This window comes from Trematomus bernacchii, unplaced genomic scaffold (assembly GCF_902827165.1).
Source record: "Trematomus bernacchii unplaced genomic scaffold, fTreBer1.1, whole genome shotgun sequence".
Lineage (NCBI taxonomy): Eukaryota > Metazoa > Chordata > Actinopteri > Perciformes > Nototheniidae > Trematomus > Trematomus bernacchii.
In genome coordinates, this window is record NW_022987640.1 from 251,218 (window position 1) to 275,640 (window position 24,423).

The window sequence follows — 24,423 nt, forward strand, 5'->3', positions numbered from 1 at the left end:
GTGGGGGTTTCTCTGGAAGTGTTTCCTTGTACGATGTGAGGGTCTAAGGACAGAGGGTGTCGTATTGCCATACTGATATTCTGTACACACTGTGAAGTCCACTGAGACAAATGTAACATTTGTGATATTGGGCTATATAAATAAACATTGATTGATTGATGATTTGTCCAGACACAGATCTCTCTTCAGATTACAGCATCTGTTTGCCTCCATCAAACATGACTGTGGTGAAGATGGAGGTGAGATAGTGGAGGTTTCGTCTGTTTCCTGGACCGTTTATGGGGCTGTATACCTTTTATATATTCAGTCTATCGGGTATACTTTACTTACACATTACTCTTTATTGTTATACAACCAAGCAAAGGTTTTTACATGACTTTTACAGGTTTAAAGGTGAGAAACTGCAGGTAAAAACTTGTTGATATTGGGTTTTTGGACTTCCCTAACATGTCTTCTTCACAGACTATTAGAAAGAAAACATCCCGTTATTAATTTGACTAACTTTGTCTATTTGTGTCTGTAAATATCTCCTGAATTCACCAAGGTTTATCACTACATAATGCCTCATTTGCATATTTAAACACAACATTTCAGAAAACATGAAATACCAAACTTAATTGTCTTCATACGAGTAATTACCTGGGAACATTGTGTTGTTTATTATTTAAAGAAGTTTATCTTATTCAGCTGTAGTCTCTTGAATGGGCTTTTATAATACAAACCGTTTAAAGGCTGTTTATCTCCTCCTCTCTCAGCAGAAATCTCCACTTCATTAGCTCTCACACACCAAACTCTACACACTCATTCCTCTCTATATCCTGAAGCTTTTTACAGAAGCTGACACCAAACACACACTCATTTAGAAACACTTTAAAACTCAAAAAATGCATACAATTGATCTATGGAATGATACAAAGAGATATCCTTCTGTAAAGACCTTTGTCAACAAAATAAAACAGTATTTTTTAAACATGACGTACACCAATGTTCACATTTTGGTTCTTGAAATGTGCAAACAAGCACTTGACACGATAAGGCCTCATTTGCATATTTAAATGGAATATATCGGAAAACTTGCAATACAATAACTTATTCTCTTAGTGTCAGTGTTCAACTCAGGAAGTTTCATGTTGATATCTATTAGTTCTTTTCTTTACCCCATTCACCTGTAGTAGCGTCTGCCTCTGATTACTGTAACTCTCTGTTCACGAAATGTATGCAAACAATCACATAGTTGACACGATAATGCCTCATTTGCATATTTAAATGAGATATGTCCGAAAACTTGCAATACAAAAAGTTGTTCTCTTAGTGTCAGTAATCATCTCAGCAAGTTTCATGTTGATATCTATTAGTTAGTTTTTTTGTAGTGTCAACGTCTGCCTCTGTTTACTGTAACTCTCCTCGTACATTTGGTCTGTACTTCTGCGCTGATGTACTGATGCCTGCCAACCATCTGTGTGTGTGTGTGTGTGTGTGTGTGTGTGTGTGTGTGTGTGTGTGTTTGTGTGTGTGTGTGTGTGTGTGTGTGTGTGTGTGTGTGTGTGTGTGTGTGTGTGTGTGGTGTGTGTGTGTGTGTGTGTGTGTGTGTGTGTGTGTGTGTGATCTGTCACTATATGTGTGCAGTATCACGGTGACGTGTCACTTGGCTCACAGTAGCATTACAACTAGAAACCTGAGGTGAGCCTGGACTCTGGAGGCCTTGTTAGGTTGTGACATGACATGGTGTGTACTTCTGTTTAAACTGGGGCGGTAATAGAAGAAGAAGAAGAAGATGAACCTTTATTAATTAATGATGTGAAATCTAATCAAGTGTTAAATCAGACTTTAGTTCCACCTGGAGTAAATCCACAAGCTACCCTGCAGTATACAAAGTCATTCAAACTAGCTGCACCTTTACCAGCTTTGAGAACACTTTAATGATCAATCATTATAAAACATATCATATATATTATTCTGAAATGGACCAATCTGCACAATGACTACTTTCACTGTCGCTACTTTAACTATATTTTGATGATAATACTTTTATACTTTTACTTGAGGAACATTTTGAATGCAGGACTTTTACTGAAACAGAGTATTCCTACACTCTGGTACTTCTACTTTTACTCAAGTACAAGATCTGAGTACTTCTACTTTTACTCAAGTACAATATCTGAGTACTTCTAATTTTACTCAAGTACAAGATCTGAGTACTTCTAATTTTACTCAAGTACAAGATCTGAGTACTTCTACTTTTACTCAAGTACAAAGTCTGAGTACTTCTACTTTTACTCAAGTACAAGATCTGAGTACTTCTAATTTTACTCAAGTACAAGATCTGAGTACTTCTACTTTTACTCAAGTACAAAGTCTGAGTACTTCTACTTTTACTCAAGTACAAGATCTGAGTACTTCTACTTTTACTCAAGTACAAGATCTGAGTACTTCTACTTTTACTCAAGTACAAGATCTGAGTACTTCTACTTTTACTCAAGTACAAAGTCTGAGTACTTCTACTTTTACTCAAGTACAAGATCTGAGTACTTCTACTTTTACTCAAGTACAAGATCTGAGTACTTCTACTTTTACTACAAGATCTGAGTACTTCTACTTTTACTACAAGATCTGAATACTTCTTGCACCTCTGTTTACATGCATTTGAAATACATTTCAGTATTGTTGCTATATATGAAAAGCATCACATTACACATATACAGCCTTCATTTGCAGATGAATCTTACTGTAATACCTCTTCCTCCTCTTCTTCATCACAGCCTCTTCTGCTCGTCATGGAGGTGTGTAACGGGTTATTGTGGTGAGTCTCTGATGAGCCGCACGATTAGAGTAGACTTCATGTTCAGTAGTTTGTGAGCTGAGTGTCAAACAGCATAAATCAGTGTGATTAGTGACGGCTGCTGCAGTACGAGGAGAGGAGGAAGGAGGAAGGGGAGAGAGAGAGAGAGAGAGAGGAGAGAGAGAGAGAGAGAGAGAGAGAGAGAGAGAGAGAGAGAGAGAGAAAGAGAGAGAGAGAGAGAGATGTATATATATATGTATTTGCACGTTGTTGGCAGTACAGTATGTATACAGTATGTGTTCTGGTGTCATGTATTGTTGACATTTATGTTTAGTGTTGATTTTTGTTTTGTTCTGTTACAACGCCTTGTGCGGAATGCTTTGGCAATACTATGTTTAACATGTGGTCATGCCAATAAAGCCCCTTTGTATTGTATTGAGAGAGAGAGAGAGAGAGAGAGAGAGAGAGAGAGAGAGAGAGAGAGAGGAGAAGAGAGAGAGAGAGAGAGGTGGGATCTTCCTCTCGCTCTACAGTATGTGATCTGCTGCATTTCTCTACAATACCATTCCTCTGTCTCTCCTCCACTCGCTCTGTAATCTCTGCCACAACACATCTCTCTCTCCCTTTCTCTCTCTCTCTCCCACCCCCCACTCTCCCCCTCAGTGAGGATGACATCCCCGAATTTGATGAACCAGCGAAGCTCTCATTCTGGCTGGTGGCTTCCCAGGGAGACCCCACATGATCGGGCTTACTGGACGAGGAGGTGCCGTATCTGAGTAGCTTCGGAGAAAAGCTGTCAGCTGTAGCAGTCTCTGAGTAAGTGCTGTGATATTCTACTTATTATTCAGATAGAGAAAGAAAGGAGGGGGGGGGGGGACGTGTGAGTTGTCCTGCATTGTTGTTGTTTCCTCCATGTCAGCATGTTGGAGATTGACTGACAGAGCAGCGGAGGGTTTACAGAGTGATGAGATCGCGTTGGTAGTTTTTATGCAGCGGCTGTTTCTCTGTTCTCGGTCACGACACTGAAATGCTGTGTTTGCCCAGCTCTCATCCTGTAGCCTGCTCTCATACAGATGCCTATCACTCCTCGGGGTGGAGTGCAAACTCTGTGCTGTTTTTAAAATAGTCATAATAGGAGAAATGCATGCTTTTCTTTCCTAGAGGAATTAGATGGTAGTCAAAATTCTGAGAACAAAAGTCAAAATTCTGAGAAAAAAAGTCACAATTCTGAGAAAAAAGTGAGAATGCTCTTTTTTCCCATCTCTCTTCCTCCTCGGGGTGGAGTGCAAACTCTGTGATGTTTTTTAAATAGTCATATTAAGATAAATGCAGAGGAATCAGATTATTTTACACCAAAACTGGGGAAGTTTTGAAGTTTATCTGGATGTCTATGATAAGCAGGTGTCATAGATGCAAAATAGTGCACTCCCACTCAAAATTCAGAAAAAAGTCAACATTCTGAAAAAAGTCAACATTCTGAGAAAAAAATTAAAATTCTGAGGAAAAAAAGTCTAAATTATCTGAAAAAAGTCTGAATGCTCTGTTTCCCCATCTCTTTTCCCGTAGCATGCTCTCATACAGATGCCTATCACTTTTTGGGGTGGAGTTAAACCTCTGTGCTGATTTTAAATAGCCTTAATAATAATAATAATAATAATAAAGTGACAATTCTGAGAAAAAAACTCAAACTGTGCTGTTTTTTTAACTAGTCATAATAGGAGTAATGCATGCTTCCCCCCCCCCCCCCCCCCCTTGAGGAATCAGATTGTAAAGCAGGTGTCATAGATGCAAGATAGTGCACACCCATTAAGAATTCTGAAAAATATCAAAAATCTGAGAAAAAAGTTCTGAGAAAACATAAAACAATTCTGACAAAAGTCAAAATACTGACAAAAAAAGCCAAAATACTGAGACATTTTTTCAAAAATCTGAGAAAAATATTCTGAAATAAGTCTAAATTCTGAGAAAAGTCCAAATTCTGAGGAAAAATGTCCAAATTCTGAGAAAAAAAATCAAATTTCATGGGTGGACTTCAACCTCTGTATTGATTTTAAATAGTCATAATGAGACTTTTTTTCTGCTAAATCAGACGATTGTACACCAAGAATCAGGAGGTTTTTAAGTTTATCAGGATGTCTATTATAAGCAGGGGTTTCCCAGATGCTCTCTGTAAGCCTTCAGGTGGGAAGGGGATTAAGTTGTCTGGGATTTGAGATTCTCGGTTGTAAAAAGCGTAACAAGATGAAGACTGTGGTTGGAGGAAAGTATCTCTATGGTAACAGCAGGTTTTTCAAAGGGTGGAGGAGAGGTGAAGAAACTCTTTCTGCTTCTTTCTGCTGCCTCTTCAGCTGGATCGGGAATTACAGAACTGACTTCTCAGGCAGAACAAAACAGAATCTTAATGAAGAGATAGTTGGAGAGACTCAGAACATGATTAATAGATGGATGTGTTGACGGATGGAGGATGGTAGGAAATAGCAGGACTGTCTTCAGTGGTCTAAACAAACTCATTGATTCATTGATTTAATCGACAGATCTGTAAAGCTGCAATTCTCTGCACAACATTTTGCAAAATAGCCACTTTAAATCTTGTGTTTACTAGAAATATGCTCATGAGTTTATAGAAATAAACATGTTAAAATGTATAACGAATTACCTATGTGCTAAAGAAATCTTAGGCGACTAAATACATTTTACGTTATTGTATTTGTACTAAGTGGTTGGGGTTTGAATTCATTAAACATTTTGAGAAAAAGTTAGAATTCAGCTTAGAGATGTCCCGCCCCTTACGCAGCGTCCACACGGCGGCGTGCGTTGAAGCTTGCAGGTGGGCGTGTCTGAAACTCAACCAACAACCAATCACATGATTCTCCCCATATGATTTGATTGGCTGACGCTTCCGTCGAAGCTTCAAAAGTTGAACATTGCTCAACTTTTGAAGCGAGCAACGCGTAGCGACGCTCCCACAATGCAGTTCGGCGAAGCGTGACGTCACCCCATTCAAAGTGAATGGGCAGAAGCGTTGAAGCTTCAACGCACGCCGCCGTGTGGACGGCCGTTAGCCTATCACGTACATTGTGTTGGAGCGCTAGCCAATAGAAGCGCAAGTGATACATAGCGATACATAGCGATACATAGCGATACATAGTGATTAGCGATACATAGCGATACATAGCGATACATAGCGATACATAGCGATACATAGTGATTAGCGATACATAGCGATACATAGCGATACATAGCGATACATAGCGATACATAGCGATACATAGTGATACATAGTGATTAGCGATACATAGTGATAAATAGCGATTAGCGATACATAGTGATACATAGCGATACATAGTGATTAGCGATACATAGCGATACATAGCGATACATAGTGATACATAGCGATACATAGCGATACATAGCGATACATAGCGATACATAGCCATATCGATACATAGCGATACATAGCGATACATAGCGATGACACTATTTTCAGGAAGTAAACTAAGGAGTCCAATGGAGGCGTTTCAGGCAGGGGGGAATACAGGGGTTTGAGCCTTTGCAGACCATTTACATGCACTAAAACCTATAGAACACACTACAGGAGAGGGAACACCCCAAAAAGCAGAATAGAGCCTCTTTTAAAAGTATATGTAGTGACGAAAAAGGTACACTATTTCCCTTTAAATTGTAGAGTAGATGTTTGAAGTGGCATGGAAGGATAATACTGATAACAAGTGGGTAAATATGGCTCTACAGCTGAATGCTGTGGCACCTGTACCTCACGTTGACAGAATATCACACTCTACAAAAGTATGCTGAGCACTTGGAAAAGCACTCCATCATTATATCACAAATGCAAAAGACAAAGAGGACCAGTGGGCCTTCAAAGGAGGCTTCTGGGAAAAGGACACTTGAGGATATGGAGCTCTCATCACAACTCAAACCTTCATCGACACGTCTGTAATGCAGAGCATATCCTCTCTCTTTCTTTTTGACAGCGCACAGGTGTGTCTCGTTTCCTCTGTTGCACCCAACAGCAATTTAATCTGCCTCCACAAACAGGTAAACAGATTAAAATAAACAACAACAGATGTGACTCTCCTGGAAAACTTTTGTAGTTGACATATTCTAGGCAACTTATACAACCTGCTTTTCAAATTGTATTATCCAGTTGGTGCACTTCATACTATTGATATAAATATTGCGATGTTACTTTGGATTAATAAACAGATATTAAAGTGCACTCTTCTGCTATGAGAAAACTGATATAATAGAGAATACTTGTTGATTGAAATAATGAAAGGATATCAATTTTTCGCAAAAGGAACCAAAAGAAAAAAGAGAATGACAGCTACATTTTAACTGCAGTGTTTTGCTAATACTGTATTTCAAAACCTTAGGGCAGTGTCTTCACAGTCTATTGCGACTTGTTTTCCGTGCAGATATCGTACATATAAGAAGATTACGGCAATGTGTGATTTATTTTCTTGAGATCTGACCAAAAAGTGATTTCTTTTCTGAGGTTAAAATCTGAATTTTGAAATGTTACTTTTTTTCAGAATTTGAAATGTCATGGCCTGGCCCCAGGTCTTGGCCATTTCTACTGATTATAATTCCATTGTTGAGGTCTACTAGAATAGATTTACATTGTTCAATGTTCCAAACTGATTGGTCAGCTCGCCCACTCTGTTCTGATGAGTCCACCACCAGCTGAACATCAGTGATTATGTGTTACAATGGCGTTTGTTAGCAACCAGAAAATGACACCAGTAATGACAAACAGATGAAAATGCTGCGTGGGGTCTGGGTGCCGGGTTGGCGGGACGTTGCGGGGCTCGCTGCTCCGCCCTTTGAGGCTCGAGGAGCGGACAATGTGAGCTGGATTACTGGTGTCGTTTCCTGGTTGCTCCACAGAGCTCAGGCTGAGTGAGTGTGTGTGTGTGTGCGGATTGGTTGGACCAATTGGTCCATTTGGACTTAGTGACGTCAACCGGCCCCGGAAGAAAAAAATGGAAAAAGAAAATGTCCAACGAGGCGTTCTGGGGCAGCATAGACAGGTCTTTTCTGTGTTAGAGTTTTACTCGCTACAGGGTGTACTTTGAGGGTGTGTGACTTTGCAGACGGTTTACATGCTTAAAAACCTTCATAACACACAAGGGGACGGGTAATAACCGGAAATATTATTTTTTTCCGAATTTTGACTTTTTTTCCGAATTTTGACTTTTTTCAGAATTCTGACTTTTTACAGAACTTTGACTTTTTTACATAATTTTGATTTGTTTTCAGAATTTTGACTTTTTACTCAGAATTTTGACTGAGACTAAGTCGAGTGGGGATGAAATATTATGTGATGATATGTGTATATGTGGAGAGGATGGGCTGAAAGTAAGGCTCCTTAAGTGAACCAAAATGATAATCATGATGATTTTGATGAATATGGACTGAGACAACACATCGCAATATCCATTAATTAAAGGCTGAATATTTAGTTTTTAACCTTCTGATTAAATTACAAGAGCACATCTCCACTTTCATGTTGAGCTGCATGTACATTCCCGTTAATCTACCAATATTTTGTGCTTTTTCATTTGACCAGTTTTCTCTCTCTTGTATATTTCTACAGCCACAACATTAGGGATTTCTAAGCGGAGCATGCTTTCGAAATTTGAAAACCACAGTTTTTTGCCGCTCTTTTTGGGCTTCTCAATCGTGAGAAGCCCAAATCATGTTGGCGATTAATATTTGATTAGCTGTGCAGCTCTAGCTGAAAGGGGGTTGGGGTTTGTGAGCTTGTTTTTTAGAGAATAAGCTGTTCCACTATGGGGTCAGATCAGTCTCAAAAATAAATAAATGCACACAGAACTTAGGATACACAAATGTAATTCCGGATTTATATATAAATGTCTCCATCCACACACATATTTTTGTGAATCTCTGCATGTGAGTGTGTATTTTTGAGACACAGATGTTTTAAAGAGGCGAGTGTCTTCAGCCAATCAGATGTCTGTAAGCCAATCACACGAGGGTGCGCCTAATGCGTTTGCAACGTAGCGTAACATCAGTTCAGAGTTAATCTCCAACAACATGGCATCTGGAAGTGGTGCTCCTGCTACTACACGTCTTGCCGTTAGTCATGCAATAATCTCGAATTATAAATTATTACTTTTGCTTAATTATGAAGATAGCTCAGGCTCTCTCTTGTATATATTTCTGCAGCCACAACATTTGGGATTTCTAAGCGAAGCATGCATTCGAAATTTGAAAACCACAGTTCAAAAATGTTCATTTAAATCGTAAGAAGCCCAAATCATGTTGGCGATTAATATTTGATTAGCTGTCCTTTAGACTAAAACCACCTGACTCAGGGACAGTTTCATCCTACAGGCCATGAGACTGTTAAACACCTGAACTTAGAAACAACATCCATAACATTCATCTGTTTGCAACTCATATATCAATATTCTAATTACTTGTAGACTATTCTGCACTATGTCTATTATGTATTTACTTGCACTATTATCTGTTTTATTGTGTTGCGCTGTAGGAGGAGCCTGTGACCTAAGATTTTAATATCTGTCATTTTACAGGATTTTGCAAGTTATTTAAAAAAACATGATAATTACTATAAAAATGTCCAGTTATTTTCTTTAAAATTAGGATTTTTTTTTGCAGTGTAGCTGAAAGGGGGTTGGGGGTTGTGAGCTTGTTTTTGGAGAATAAGCTGTTCCAGTAGTGTTGCAACAGGTGTGTGATTCACCGCCGCCCACAGCTCTATAGCCTCACCTCTGGCCTCTGGTCACCTTCAGACTGAATGTAGAACAACATCATGACTGGGATGCAACTCCTTCCTCTTCCTCCTCCTCTTCAACCACTCTGACTCACACAGCATCACATTATTCAGCCCACGATAAAGAGCAAATGTTCCTCTCAATGTTTCTGTTCTCAGGAACAAACAGCAATTGTTCGAAATATTCTTGATTGAAGGGACTGTAATTATATTGCTTGCCTAAAAAAAGGAACACCCATTTTGAATGATATTAGCTGTTATCAGTGGTTATCACTACCATGCCTATATCGGAAAAAAATGTGTAGAAGTGAAAGTGAAACTTAAAAACATTGAGTTTGTACTGAATTAAAACGTCCCTCTTTAACCCTCCTATTGTCTTCGTTTTCCCCCCCTTACTTTGGTGTTCGCGGTCAAATTTGACCGGTCCTGTTTTAACTGCTATTACATTAACACAAACACCATTAATCATCACCAAATGTCATTTAACACCCTTTCAAACTGTACATATTGTATCAGACTACTGGTATACATGAACAACTGCAGTAAATATACAAGATTGCACGTGCGTGCGTGCGTGCGTGCGTGCGTGTGTGTGTCTGTGTGTGTTTTATCTGATCCGGATGGTTACTAATTCGGAATTCCTTTTCTTTATGGCGGTCATTTTTGACCGGGAACACCATGGGTGTTACAAAGTTGACTAAATCATCCAAAATTCAATGAAAGTGGTGATCAGCAATTGTATATGTTCAAACGTCTACTGTGAAGGATATCATAAAGCCTTAATGCAATTGAATGTAAAACTAAAAAGTTATGATTGATGAAAGTAGTAAATCGGTCAGATTTGACCCAAACAGAACAGGAGGGTTAAACATACTGTAGACTTAACAACTTTTTTAGGGTCAGGCAAAAAAAAACGCAAATTTAGGCAACAAACTTAAAGGTGGGGTAGGTAAGTTTGAGAAACCGGCTCGAGATACACTTTTTGTTATATTCCATGGAATGCTCTTAACATCCCGATAGCAATGAATATCTGAAGTGCTTTGACAAAAAATCCATAAAAATATTTCATCTGTGGAAGCCGTAGTACTGTAAAAAGCACGACCAATCATTTTAGCCGGCCCGGCTAAAATAACTGGATGGCCTACCTGCCTGTCAGCCTTCCATCTGTGCACAAACTTATCTCGTGCCCTCATTGGTCATGTGCGCGTTCATGTGTGTTGGAGGAGGGGCTCTGTGAGGAAGTGGCAGATTTTTTCCAGCTGTGTTTTTTCAAATTCTAGCGCACTCGAGCCGGTTTCTCCAAACTTACCTACCCCACCTTTTAATGTCTTTGCATTTAGGCAACACACTAGAATCATAGGCCAAGGAATCCAAACAAGAATTTGTTTAGGTTTAGGGAACTAAACTAATATCTTAATATTTAGGGAACTCAACTACGATCTTTACGTTTAGGGAACTAATATTGAATCTTAACGTTCAGGGAACTAAACTAGAATCCTAATATTAAGGGAACTAATATTGAATCTTTAAATGTAGGGAACTAATCTTGAATCTTTGTGTCTAGGTTACAAAACTAGGATAGGTGTTTAGGGAACAAAACTAGAATCTTTACTTTAAGGGAACTAAATTATAATGTTTAGGGAACTAATGTAGAATCTTTGTGACTGGGCAACTAAAGTATAATTTCTTCAGGATAATGCAACAATACTAGAAATTCCTTTATGTTTAGCGAAAAACATATTTCATGAAAATGTAAGGTAGTGGTTTGAGTCTCATGCATCAGCCCCAAACGCCACTCTTTATGTAGTTTATCGCTTTTAGACTACATCACCTGATAACTCTTATTTAATCGCTAGTAACACTTGTATCTTATGATGGAAACAAGGATAAGTTATGAACAGAGTATGAACATGTCCAGTATCCGTCAAACAGTTTCCCCTGTCATTTCACTGGAGCCTTTAAGAGAATAGTTATTGCTGATTGCTTTCAGGGAGCTCATTATTGCAGGAGGGGTCCAGCTGCTCAGTCTGTGGATCGGCTCATTATGGGCAGTCGGATAGCACTCATCCTGAGAGGAAGACAGCCAGATCTGAGTCCCATCTGCTGCCTCATGCTAGGATGGCACCCTGAGACTCACTCTGACTCTGGCTGGCTGTTGAGGAAGTTCAGCTCATTGTTAAGATGCTTTCAACACTAAATCATGGAGTATTGTTAACGGATATGTGTGGACTCGGGTCAATGGGACTCCAGTAGGCTCGACTCGCTGATTTGATGACCTGCAATGACTCCAATGGCTTGTCTCTGTCCATGCAATGCTTTTGGTTCATATGTAAAATATCAGAATATTGGTTTTACATTGGCAAAGATAACATAACAAGTGTCTGTGTATCATTAGCGGGAAATGGCATTGTAACGATTGGATATCTAGCAGTCAATCTCCTCTTTGCCATGTTTAGATGATTGATTGCTTAACTATCTGCTTAAGTTATCTGTTTGATTACTGTGTAGTCTTGCTGTCAGTATTTTAGTGTTTAAAAAGTGATCGAGATGAGACTAGATTGTCTTCAATTATAGATATATCACAATCTCTCATACTGTAAGTGTCTTCTCCTGGTTTTAATGTATTTTTCTGAATTAACCAGACTGCTCTTGTTGTTATTTTCTATTTTCCTCTAGCCACTTAGTCATTATAACCACAATACTAATGACTGTTTATCAGTTTCATTGTGTGAATTTTGTAAAAGCACCAACAGTCAATCCTTTAATATCCTCGGAATAAATACATATTTCATGATATTGAATTTTATCCTAGCATTACCTTTATTTCTCTTCATAGAGACTGGATATCGCCGGTACGACTAGAGTTCTAAGGTGGGAATAGACTTGAATTAACTCGACTTGTTCAAGAAAAAATGACTTGAGTCACATGGTTAATCGTCTCTCAGTACATATAGATGTAAGAGATTCCTTAATGGGTTTGAAGCTCTAAAAGCCACCATGAGAAATGAACCCTCGGCAAAATATGGTTTCATGAAAACCTTTGGGGGATCTCACCTGCAAGGTTTAACAGGTTTTTTCTACCCACCTTACGAACTGGTTTTAGATCCAGAACAATTTTACATGTTATCTAAACCAGACACCTGTTAATGTGATGTTCTTCCAGGCTGAAGATCAGCAGGTTGCAGGATAAATGTTACCTCAGCTAACACGCTGCTCATGCAATCGTCACCCGTTAGACGCCACCTGCTCCTACATGATGTCCCGCTGATATAACATGAATACCAGGCAGTGTTCTGATGCAGCACATTCTGTGAGGCCTGCTGTGTGACTGAACAACTCACCCCTCAAATGACCCTCCAAGCACAATGATTACATCAGTGACATTTCTGGGCAAATATTAGCAAGCACCAGCGTCATCTCTGGAGACTCGTGATGTCCGTTTGTTTATCAGTCTGCTTGGCTTTGTTTTTGAAGCAGATGCTACTGATGTGATCTTCTGGGCAGCAATTCGATGGAATGAGTCCCTAAATTGTGAATTGAGTCAGTATTTTACCACTTCCGTTTTCTGAATATGTTTTTGGTTGTTAGCCTGAAATAAGGTCTGTGGTTAACACAAGTTGAAGAGATTTAAACGTTTTGTTCTACGACATAAAATACGTCAGTAAACACCCTACTGTTGAATTTAAAAACAGTGGTTGGTAACAAGTATCTAAATAAGACGACTAAACGTCATCACACCCAACATTAGCCGCCTTTAGCTTAGCGGTGGTCACGTGAAGTCATGTGACCGTGCTGTAGTTCCTTTATAGCCCAACATTAGTCGCCTTTAGCTTAGCGGTGGTGACGTGAAGTCATGTGACCGTGCTGTAGTTCCTTTATAGCCCAACATTAGTCGCCTTTAGCTTAGCGGTGGTGACGTGAAGTCATGTGACCGTGCTGTAGTTCCTTTATAGCCCAACATTAGCCACCTTTAGCTTAGCGGTGGTGACGTGAAGTCATGTGACCGTGCTGTAGTTCCTTTATAGCCCAACATTAGCCGCCTTTAGCTTAGCGGTGGTGATGTGAAGTCATGTGACCGTGCTGTAGTTCCTTTATAGCCCAACATTAGCCGCCTTTAGCTTAGCGGTGGTGACGTGAAGTCATGTGACCGTGCTGTAGTTCCTTTATAGCCCAACATTAGCCGCCTTTAGCTTAGCGGTGGTGACGTGAAGTCATGTGACCGTGCTGTAGTTCCTTTATAGCGCAACATTAGCCGCCTTTAGCTTAGCGGTGGTGACGTGAAGTCATGTGACCGTGCTGTAGTTCCTTTATAGTCCAACATTAGCCGCCTTTAGCTTAGCGGTGGTGACGTGAAGTCATGTGACCCTGCTGTAGTTCCTTTATAGCCCAACATTAGCCGCCTTTAGCTTAGCGGTGGTGACGTGAAGTCATGTGACCGTGCTGTAGTTCCTTTATAGCCCAACATTAGCCACCTTTAGCTTAGCGGTGGTGACGTGAAGTCATGTGACCGTGCTGTAGTTCCTTTATAGCCCAACATTAGTCGCCTTTAGCTTAGCGGTGGTGACGTGAAGTCATGTGACCGTGCTGTAGTTCCTTGATAGCCCAACATTAGCCGCCTTTAGCTTAGCGGTGGTGACCTGAAGTCATGTGACCGTGCTGTAGTTCCTTTATAGCCTAATGTTAGCTTTTTACTTCCAAAATCATTATCCTGGAGATTATCCTGCTGAACAAAACATATAATTAACTTATATTTGCCACAGTATTGCAATATTCGAAATTCAACTGTAGCCCTTTTGTTTGCAAAGATACGTAATCTCTGCACCACTCTTTACAGCACAGTGAAACACAGATAATATATATGATAATACTCAATAATGCAGCAGTAAATCCACACTGGAGTCTTCATGAGTGGAGCGTGTTACTGTAGGGAGGAGTGGGAGGTGAGCTCTGCTTTTAATAGACATTCTCCCTCTGCCGCTCATTCTGCTGCCTGCCTCACCGTCACAAAAGCTGCCAAATATATCCAGCGGTGGTAAAAGAAGAGCTGTTGTGTGAACACAAGCGAGCTATTTATAGCCTCGCCGTTAAGCGAGAATATGAGTGCAGATTTGGTCAGCAGCACAGTATGTTTCTCCTGTGAACAACATATTCTATCTGCTAGTCATCTGTGAATAAGTGTTATACGTCTCCCCTGGCTGATTGCTAATTACTGTGGTGTTAGTCAGTGTTGCAATTTGCTTTTAATTAATAAGGGCGCATTTGCTTGATTAGCTATCAGTAATGCATGTTTCAAATGTCTAGATCTACTGGATACTGTCTATCATGGAGTTTATTAGAAATACTCTCTTTATGCTTTTCTTGGATGTTTTCCATTTTCCCATCTTTATTGGCATAACATATACTTATTTATTTGTATATCTTTAAGGCAATCCTTCCTATCTACGGCTTCATTCTCATCGTACATTCAACGGGGTTACAACTAATTATGGACTTCAATATAGGAGAATATGGATTAAGTGATGAGTAATGATTAATTATGACACAAACGCATGTCAGTATTAATTTTGGATGGTCTACTATAGCCGATGTTGATGTTGTTATTGTAATGATGTTATTTACAGTGCATCCCCATGTCTGAAAGTGTCTTCTTTTTCATTTTGCTAAATAAATCAGATCAAATAAATTGATATGAGAAGTGTGTAGTGAATGGGATATCTACCTACTATTCCAAATTGAGTTAAATTAAGACTAAGTCTGTCCAAAACTGGGTAAAAGGACGTTTAAGTATTCTGCTTTAAATTAGTTTCAAAACAACCTGAATCTCCAGTAGCAGGTGTCTTGAAAAGCATTTAAAATTAGTTTAAATTAGTTATAAGAAGGCACATATGGCTGTAGATGTTTCCAACGTTTCAAATATATTTTGCTTTCTCATCACCCTGTAATTTGTCTTCATTTTTAGGAGGCCCTATTACGCTTTTTGGGGTTTTCCCTTTACTGTAGTGTGAACCTAAAAAATGATATGTCTTCTTTAAAGAGATCAATTGTAATCTTTTATGAACTTTTATGGTAAGGGTTAGAACCCATATGGAGGATTGATTATTCAAATTGAAGTGAAATCTATACAGTATGATTATAACGGGTAAGTGTGTCAGCCCTTCAGGTTTCAGGTTTCAGGAGAGGTTCATAAAGTCAGTTTTCCATCATGTTTCTCTCTCTTCTCTCCCACAGATCAGCGACTGCTTCCATCAACTCTCTGCAAACACTGTCTCCACCGGATAAGTCTCATCGAAAAACACAAAACAGAACATTTCCGGACACATGTCACAGGTATTACTCTTCACATGGTAAGAGTTTGTTTCCACAAATCAGCCATCTGTTCGTCAGTTTGCGTGTGTGTGTGTGTGTGTGTGTGTGTGTGTGTGTGTGTGTGTGTGTGTGTGTGTGTGTGTGTGTGTGTGTGTGTGTGTGTGTGTGTGTGTGTGTGCGTGCGTGCGTGCGTGCGTGCGTGCGTGCGTGCGTGCGTGCGTGCGTGCGTGCGTGCGTGTGTGTGTGTTTTGATGTATCTTGAAAGTCTGTATTATTCTCTGACTGTATGTGATATTGGGGCAATCCTTGTTTCAGTTGTACAATTCAATTCAATCTTTATTTCAGACTCAAGGTCCATATCACACACAGAAGGACAAGATACACATCAATAAATTAAAAACTAAAAAACAAACAGATAAAAAACATAAAATCAGTCCAATTACAGCTAGTCACACATGCTCACTGTCTGTGGAGGCTATTGCTCCAATGTCTCCAAATCATGGAAGAGAACCGAGTAGAACTCTTCACAGGGTTAATTAAAATCGAGATAACATGATTGTCAGAGTCTTCTAGGTGACACATGAATTTGTACATTACATTTCTTAAAAGGGCTTGGCAGGTAGGTACCCCCAAGTTAACAAACAGCTGGCTGGCACTGTGCCATCTTGGTACAATGCCAGCAATCTAAACTACAAATAACTAAAGTACAACAACTGCTAGGAAATATATATATTAATAAAAGGTAACATTATTTTCATGCAGGGGACACAACTGAAAAGAGAGGAAATCGAAATGATTAAACGCTTACAACAACCTCTTTCCTCCCATAACTCTCTCATCAGATCTCATTATTCTTTTCCCTCTTTTAAAAAACGTCTTATTATTGATAATCGATTTTTACTAAACCTTTTGTGCAGAAATACTCCTGGTTTTTACCTCTATTGTGTAACAGAATGAAGATTTTTAGCCATGGGACGTCTGGATCTGAAGTTTTCAGAGACACAAGCTGAGCTAATGTTAGCGACAGCCAAACTGCATCATTTTTTTCCCGATTTTTTATGTAAAGCTGCTTTCGTCACCGTTTGTTTTGAGGATGTGAAGTCCTCTCTGGATAATTCATCATCTAGGACAGGGGTGTCAAACTCAAATACACAGTGGGCCAAAATTTAAAAAACGGTACTAGTCGAGGGCCGGACTGGTTCAATGTTTATTGCAAAACTTATTGAAATTAACTTATTGCACATATTAAACCTGAAACTAGAAAAGCTTAAAGTGGACCTATCATGCTATATTTGAATAATATAGTGTAGGACCATACCTATATAAGGCATATTTATACTTTTTCTTTTTCAAAATACCAAACAGATCATGCATTTTAGCCATGCCTCATTTTGCTCAATTTGACAATTTCTAGCTCTGTTTTAGCAAGGGCTGATTCTGTGAGAACAGCACCATCTACAGGCCTGGCATATGTACTACAGCGTCTCCAGCGCTTTCGAACGGCAATGGCCGTGGCTGTCTCCTCCTGATTGGTGGAGTTGGCCCAATAGCCGTAGCGCCACCGTCCTGACGTCAGGACAGTGTTCAAATCTGGATCAGTTTTTATCAGATCCGTTGCAGCCCCTTTTTTAGAGATTTGGGTATGGAGGAAAATAGAGAGGGTTGTGTTTTCTGACACTTGGTGAGTTCCCTGGAACACCGGGGACACATATTCATGTATAAAAGACGTACAAAAGTGCATTTTGCATGATAGGTCCCCTTTAAATTATTGCCTATAAAAACAACATGAAACATTAAATAATCAGTTGCATTCATTTCTTATGGCTCTATCTGCAGATTTTCCCAGAGTCATTTCTTATGATTACATTTTTCCACAGGCCAACAACAGCTTCAAAAAAACTATTTCCCTCAAAGAACAAACCAAACATGCCCTGTTGTCGTGAGAAAGTGCAGAAGGAAACATCCATTAAACTCAGTGTGCTGCTCTGTGATGCTAGCTCAAGCCAGATACTTGGCATCTCATCTTGGGTGCAAGGTCATCAATGTTTGGGGTCAGGCTCTGAGCTGAGGAGACCCTCAGGATTGAGTGAAGGTGTGCGTGCAATATACCGGCGGGCCAGATCGAATAGTAATTACAAATTATCCTGCGGGCCGAAATTAAATCCACCAAGGGCCTGATTTGGCCCCCGGGCCTTGAGTTTGACACATGTGATCTACTGTAGGATAACCTCCTTTATGTCCAGATCTTAACTTACCAGAAAAACAACCTGACTAAATAATAGTGGCTACTCTGAGACGCCCGTTCAATGCTCCAGAGTAACACTGATTTTTTTTACTTAAAACTGCTTTATTATTGCATTTTTCCAGTTTAAATCACCTGTTTTTGTCTTTTTTGGAAAATTATCTTTCTCTGAGCATAGTTTGACTCCTAGAAAAACCTCCTAAATGCGTGAATCTTATACTGTCAGATAAACAAGCTGTTAATCAGTGGCAACTAGGCGCTCATTTCCCTCAGGGACGTCCGTGTTTAGCCGAGCACCATTAAAGAAACTCTTGAAAACACTTTATTCAGTGTTAATCTCCATTTAAATCAGCGTAACTGTTATCTGTTTGTTTCGAGGAGGAAGAGGCTTCTGTGGATCATTCAGCTCCAATTATAAATCTCCTGAACGTTTAATTAAATAGGAATCAGAACAGTGAGAAGCTGACAGCAAAGACAAACTCCCATGATCGTAGCAGAACATGACTTATATTAGTGTGTGTTAGGAATGGGAAATCTTAGCGATGCTTAAAATAAGGTTGGATTCCCCATGCTGTGGCGCCGTGTTTCTGTGTGTGTGTGTCTGCATACTGACTGCAGTGACTGTGTGTGTGTGTGTGTGTGTGTGTGTGTGTGTGTGTGGTGTGTGGTGTGTGTGTGTGGTGGGTGTGTGTGTGTGTGTGTGTGTGTGTGTGGTGTGTGTGTGTATCTCTGTGTATCTGCTTTCCAATGCTCCTCAGGCCCTAATGCTTTAAAGGCTCAGCTATTGTATCATCATCGCTACAATGACATGTGCAGTCCTGTACACACCACACACACACCACACACACACACCAACCCACACACACACACACCCACACACACACACACACACGACACACACACCTCAACACACACACTCACACACACACATCACACACACACTCACAACAGCACGACCCCAAACACACACACACACACACAACCACACACACACACACACCCACACCTCCACACACACACTGCAAACACACACACACACCCAGACACTCACACACCACACACACACGCACACACACTCACACCACACACACTCACACCACACCACACACACACCACACACACACCACACACACACTCTCACACACACACTCACACACACACACACACCACACACACTCACACCACACACACACACACACACACCACACACACACTCTCACACCACACACTCACACACACACACACACACACACCCACACAAACACAACACACACACACACATACACAACACACACACACACACTCACACACACACACACACACACACACACACAACAGACAGACACACACACACACACACACACACACACACATACACACACACACACACTCACATACTCACATACTCACACATCACAAGTGGGGCTGTACAAATATTGACATTTTAATCACAATTGAAATCGCAATAGTAAAATATTCAAATAACTGCTAAAAATATCATCTGAATGATTTAGTGTGGAGCTGGAGATTTAATAAAATATTTGTTTGCTACAGATCCTCTTAAAACATCACACTATGATCAATCTAATATATATATTTTAATGATAATGATAATTAAGATGCACAAATGATCAATTTAACCCAATTTCAGGGTTGAAATGTTCCTGAAAATTAATCACAATTTGTCCTTTTATTCCAATCCTGCAGCCATAGTCACAAATGCATTGTTACTCATATTGTTATTCAAGTCTTAGAGTGTAAGAAAGCCTCTTAAACACAGCTACACTGTCAAAGGACGCTGTAAACAAAACAAAAACCTTATCTACTTACATTTCTAGGGACCAAAGAACTAGTAAATGCTACTAAACTGTCAGAGAAAATGTAACTTTTATTTGTACTTAAAGGGGACCTTTCATGCAAAATGCACTTTTGTACGTCTTTTCTACATGAATATGTGTCCCCGGTGTTCCAGGGAACTCACCAAGTGTCAGAAAACACAACCCTCTCTATTTTCCTCCATACCCAAATCTCTAAAAAAGGGGCTGCAACGGATCTGATAAAAACTGATCCAGATTTGAACACTGTCCTGACGTCAGGACGGTGGCACTACGGCTATTGGGCCAACTCCACCAATCAGGAGGAGACAGCCACGGCCATTGCCGTTCGAAAGCGCTGGAGACGCTGTAGTACATATGCCAGGCCTGTAGATGGTGCTGTTCTCACAGAATCTGCCCTTGCTAAAACAGAGCTAGAAATGGTCAAATTGAGCAAAATGAGGCATGGCTAAAATGCATGATCTGTTTGGTATTTTGAAAAAAAAAAAGTATAAATATGCCTTATATAGGTATGGTCCTACACTATATTATTCAAATATAGCAGGATAAAGAGGTTTTTCAGGACAACCGTCATTTCAAATTATATTGAGTTAATTCAAACAAAACAAAGAAAAGCAGCACTTAACAAGGACATAAAAACAAAGCAGAGGCCATACCATAAACAATTGTAAAAGTTATTAAAACCCTTTCAATTACTGAAAAACATGTGAAATAAAAGTAGGTAAATAAAAAGCCTTAAAGGTGGGGTAGGTAATTCACTTCAGAAACACTTTTTGTTATATTCCATGGAATGCTCTTAACATCCCGATAGCAATGAATATATTAAATGCTTTGACAATAAATATATACAAAAATGTCATCTGTGGAAGCCGTAGCGCTGTAAAAAGCATGACCAATCATCTGAGCCGGCCCGGCTAAAATAACTGGATGGCCTACCTGCCTGTCAGCCTTCCATCTGTGCACAAACTTATCTCGTGCCCTCATTGGTCATGTGCGCTTTCGTGTGTGTTGGAGGAGGGGCTCTGTAAGGAAGTCTGAAGGAAGGGGCAGATTTTTCGGTTGTGTACGTTCAAATTCTAGCGCACTCGAGCTGGTTTCTCCACTCTTACCTACCCTACCTTTAACATTTAGCTAAAGAGAGATCATTTGACATTGAAAATACAGTCATGTAAAACAATAACAAGCTGAAGTTTTTAGTGATTCAATATCACATTTCCTAATTGTTTTTAGATTTTAAAGTGAGTGGCGTGTGTGTCGGTGTGCTCAGGTCGAGCAGCAGGTCTCTCTGGTGCAGAGGAAGATGTCTGACCTGGAGTCTGTGCTGCAGCAGAAAGACATCGAGCTGAAGGAGTCAGAGACCCAGAGGAGCATCCTGGAGCAGGACCTGGCCACCTACATCTCAGAATGCACTGTGAGCACACACACACATACACACACACACACACACACACACACACACACACACACACACACACACACACACACACACACACACACACAAACACACACACACACACACACACACACACACACACACACACGGAGAACCTTACATCTGTTCAGAATAACCTCAGAAGAGTGTGTTCATACATGGACAGAGGATTTATAGACATCACAATACTTTGCATGATGATATTTTATTAATGCATGGACTTAAAGTATTGATCTTGTATTGTATATATTGACTGTTGTGCCTGTATTTATGCCTCTTAATGTTGGCATATGTATATATGTGTCTATGTATGTTGATTAGGTGTGTATGTATGTATACATGTATGTATATCTTTTTAAATATATTGTGGGAAACAGTATTTCGATCTCTCTGTCTGTACACACAAACTGAAAGATTGACAATAAAGTTGACTTTAAAAATAAACATATCCATTATAACTATTGCAAATTCAACTTTTCAGTCCACTAGATGATGCTGTGTTTTTTTTCTGATGAGGTCAAAAGAGTTTGGCAAGATTTATCTGAGAAAAGAAGTCAAAATATGCAGAACATTTTATTATTAGATAAAACAGTTGTTGAAAAACATAATTTGCGGTTGAAAAATGTCATAAATGTGTTATCACAAAACTTATGACGTAGTTATTTTGAATACTCAATCCTTATTGGTCCATTTGGAGTCAGCTAGTTTGTTTATTTAGTATGTGGCCGTGTAATAACATCACATTATCCCTTACTTAGCATACCATCTAGTTAAGTTAGATTAAAATTGTTTAAAACGTACGCTGTAACCATTGCAGAGATTTTAAACTGTATTTAGATGATCTAATTGTACCCAACAGAATATCCTCCGACTCAACATGTGTCTGTTTTGTTTCAGAGTCTGAAGAACAGTTTGGAGCAGGCTCGAATGGAGGTGACACAGGAAGACGATAAAGCTCTGCAGCTGCTGCACGACATCCGGGAGCAGAGCAACAAGCTGCAGGAGATCAAGGAGCAGGTAGGAAACAACGAAGTGCTGTCACTATGCTGAAATATATATAACATTTCCTAATTAAAGGGCCCATGTCATGCTTTTCCGGTTATTACCCGTCCCCTTGTGTGTTATGAAGGTTTTTATGCATGTAAACGGTCTGCAGAGTCACAAACCCTCAAAGTACACCCTGTAGCGAGTAAAACTCTAACACAGAAAATACCTCCCCAAAACGCCTCGTTGGAGATACGTCATTGTCCATTTGATTCTTCCATTTCGTTCCGGGTACGGCATGATGTCAAGCCGTACCCGGAACGAAATGGACCAATCCGTGGAGCCGTTACGTTACGTCCACGGAGCCGTTACGTTAAGCCCCCGCTGATTGGTCCAAATTGACCAATCCACGGACTTCCTCACACACACATCTGTGTGCAGGGAGCAGGCAGCTCAGCTGATTTCTCCTCCCTGGCTGCAGGCTGATAACAGACAGTTGGGATCGCGGCAAAATTCTCTCTGCAGACCCATTCTCTCTGCAGACCCATTCTCTCTGCAGACCCATTCTCACAGCGTTTATCAACCTTTTTCTTACTCAATATCAAGCCACACTTATTGTTTTTACTTCGGCTGTGACTTTGTGTGTGCTCAGGATGAGTTTGGCTGTGTTTGGCTGTGTATCGCTAACAAGGAAACAACACCTCCACGGAGCTCAGCGCGATTCACAACGTCCCGACCAATCAGAGCACACTGTGCTCACAGGGAGGGTGGGGGCTGGAGCTATTGGAGCTACAACGAGCCGTTAAAGGCAGAGAGTGAAATTCAGTGAAGTAATGTGACCGTGCTGTAGTTCCTTTATAGCCCAACATTAGCCACCTTTAGCTTAGCGGTGGTGACGTGAAGTCATGTGACCGTGCTGTAGTTCCTTTATAGCCCAACATTAGCCACCTTTAGCGTAGCGGTGGTGATGTGAAGTCATGTGACCGTGCTGTAGTTCCTTTATAGCCCAACATTAGCCACCTTTAGCTTAGCGGTGGTGACGTGAAGTCATGTGACCGTGCTGTAGTTCCTTTATAGCCCAACATTAGCCACCTTTAGCTTAGCGGTGGTGACGAGAAGTCATGTGATCGTGCTGTAGTTCCTTTATAGCCCAACATTAGCCTCCTTTAGTTTAGCGGTGGTGACGTGAAGTCATGTGACCGTGCTGTAGTTCCTTTATAGCCCAACATTAGCCTCCTTTAGCTTAGCGGTGGTGACGTGAAGTCATGTGACCGTGCTGTAGTTCCTTTATAGCCCAACATTAGCCTCCTTTAGCTTAGCGGTGGTGACGAGGAGTCATGTGATCGTGCTGTAGTTCCTTTATAGCCCAACATTAGCCTCCTTTAGCTTAGCGGTGGTGACGTGAAGTCATGTGACCGTGCTGTAGTTCCTTTATAGCCCAACATTAGCCTCCTTTAGCTTAGCGGTGGTGACGTGAAGTCATGTGACCGTGCTGTAGTTCCTTTATAGCCCAACATTAGCCTCCTTTAGCTTAGCGGTGGTGACGTGAAGTCATGTGACCGTGCTGTAGTTCCTTTATAGCCCAACATTAGCCTCCTTTAGCTTAGCGGTGGTGACGAGGAGTCATGTGATCGTGCTGTAGTTCCTTTATAGCCCAACATTAGCCACCTTTAGCTTAGCGGAGGTGACGTGAAGTCATGTGACCGTGCTGTAGTTCCTTTATAGCCCAACATTAGCCTCCTTTAGCTTAGCGGTGGTGACGTGAAGTCATGTGACCGTGCTGTAGTTCCTTTATAGCCCAACATTAGCCTCCTTTAGCTTAGCGGTGGTGACGTGAAGTCATGTGACCGTGCTGTAGTTCCTTTATAGCCCAACATTAGCCTCCTTTAGCTTAGTGGTGGTGACGTGAAGTCATGTGACCGTGCTGTAGTTCCTTTATAGCCCAACATTAGCCTCCTTTAGCGTAGCGGTGGTGACGTGAAGTCATGTGACCGTGCTGTAGTTCCTTTATAGCCCAACATTAGCTTTTTACTTCAGAAATCATAAAGTGGTGTTAATATGGGG

General features: G+C 40.4%; 1 protein-coding gene across 1 annotated transcript in view; it reads left to right on the forward strand.

Annotated features, from left to right (window-relative positions):
- Positions 1 to 3,343: 3,343 nt before the first annotated feature.
- The window catches only part of LOC117484802 (citron Rho-interacting kinase), a gene marked incomplete in the record, with an annotated part of 91,454 nt that continues 70,374 nt past the window's right edge, over positions 3,344 to 24,423 (forward strand). Inside the window, 4 exon segments of the mRNA XM_034133238.1 lie at positions 3,344 to 3,595; positions 15,789 to 15,887; positions 21,211 to 21,354; positions 22,273 to 22,392. Of these exon segments, the coding sequence (XP_033989129.1) occupies positions 15,879 to 15,887; positions 21,211 to 21,354; positions 22,273 to 22,392 (273 nt within the window).